Here is a 1,786-nt window from a genome sequence, read left to right as displayed (position 1 = left end):
AGCCGCCCAGCGCCGCGGGAGCTGGAGGGAGGAGCGGCCCCTGCCCGCAGCGTCCTCACGGGTGTCTCTGTTTCCTTGCAGGGTGTCTTTTATGAATAATCAAAAGCCGCAGAAGCCGACACTATCGGGCCAGCGTTTTAAAACCAGAAAAAGAGGTGAGTTACCGCACCGTGCCCTCTGCCAGGACAGGCTGCCAGCGCTGTGTGTACGGGAAAACCTCGGTTTCTGTCAGTAAGCAAACGAGTGCCTTCATACGTTCACCGTAAATTTTTTACATGAGACTATGCTATGTGCAGAGTCTTGAGGCTGACTGGAACTCTTTGCACTAATAAAAATATTAGTATTTGGCAGTCAGAATTGTCACTGAATTTACTGTAATAACCTTTGCCTAAAAGATGGTCATTCTAGAACTGTCCTGAGTGTGTAGCCTGCAAGCAGAAGGATCTAGTACCCCTGAATTACAGGGGAACTCCAGCACAGGCTTGTTGCAGGTTAATACATACACCTAAGGAACATCTAACATAGTAAGAATTTCAGTCGTAGCCACTGGATAAAAGTTACATTGTCCTCTTTTAAATTTTTTAAAATTTACAGGAAAAAACCCCGCAACAAAATCCCACTAATCCACCCACCCACCTTCCCCAAGTCAACATCCAAAAAAAACCCCAAATATGGGATGTGCAAAGGCCTGTCTCTGCATGCATAGTTACTTCCATAAGAAGAGTTAGTGACTGAAGAGGTGTGATGAGCGACTTAGTATTTGGTGGAGCTTTTTCCCAGCCTGAAGAGGAAGTGGGGACGCTCTGAGAGTTTCTGTTCAGTACAGTTTTACTTGTATACCAGCAGTGTTCCAGCTCTAACAGGCAGCTTTAGGCATGCTATACATGCAGAAGCACATTTGGATTTATAGAACCTGTTTGAGTGTCAAGGCACCTCAAAAATCTCTTGAGTATTAGAGTTTGCTGTGGTCTGTCCAGCAGATGAATGCCAGCAGCCAGGCGTTTAGTCTCATTTTAAGCATTTAACCATAGTTTGGCTGTGAAGCAACTCTTCTGGAACAATGGGCTCTGTGGTTCTGCCCTGGAAAATAACTGATCCAGTATTTCCAAACTAGCACCCACCTTTTACCAGTGTAAAAGCATTTTTTTGACATTTGCATTGACACTGGACACCAGTATGCCCTACTAGCCTGCTAACAGAATTGGCTAAGCTGTTGTAGACAGCACTCAAAATAAGATCTGCAGTTGAGTTCTCTTATCTTTGGAAGCTTTAAATCTTATGATTTCCCTAATCTAAGGACAAATTGAGATGAGGAAAAGTTGAAGACTTTTTAAGACTTTCTGTTAGTTACATGGGTGGATTTGTTGCATGTTGACTATGCCCTGCCTGTAGTAAAAACAAGGCAATGATCAGCTGATGTATCAGGTGTGAAGATAGATCAGGAGTGTTCTGCTTAATAACAGCAAAGGTTGCAAAATAACAGCTCTGCAGTTAAGGCCATTAAGTTAGGTCCTATGTCTACATTTCCCCCAGGCACTTGAGGAAAAGTTACTGCTTCAAACTCACCTAGCTGCAGGTTAAGATGAGCCAAAAAGTGAATTTCCAGGTGACTCGGATGTGGTAATGGTATGCAGTTTGTCAGTCAGAAGATTTCATCTGAAACAGAGAGAGGCCCAAAAAGCTGAGGTAAAACATGAGTAACAGAGTCAAATGTACAGAATTATCGGGGCATGTCTTAAAAATTGCCTTCCAGCATGAGCTAAGTCTCTGGTTTTGGAGTGAAAGA

At 43.5% G+C, this 1,786-nt stretch overlaps 1 protein-coding gene across 1 annotated transcript in view; it reads left to right on the top strand.

Annotated features, from left to right (window-relative positions):
- The first annotated feature begins 39 nt into the window (after positions 1–39).
- Positions 40–1,786, top strand: part of BZW1 (basic leucine zipper and W2 domains 1) — an 8,739-nt gene continuing 6,992 nt past the window's right edge. The window contains exon 1 of the mRNA XM_014306862.2: positions 40–155. Within this exon, the coding sequence (XP_014162337.1) occupies positions 92–155 (64 nt within the window). The 5' untranslated portion in view covers positions 40–91. The remainder of the gene's footprint in view (positions 156–1,786) is intronic.

This window comes from Geospiza fortis, unplaced genomic scaffold (assembly GCF_000277835.1).
Source record: "Geospiza fortis unplaced genomic scaffold, GeoFor_1.0 scaffold112, whole genome shotgun sequence".
Classification (NCBI taxonomy): domain Eukaryota; kingdom Metazoa; phylum Chordata; class Aves; order Passeriformes; family Thraupidae; genus Geospiza; species Geospiza fortis.
The sequence above is the reverse complement of the archived record's forward strand: the minus strand, read 5'-3'. Positions and strand labels throughout refer to the sequence as shown.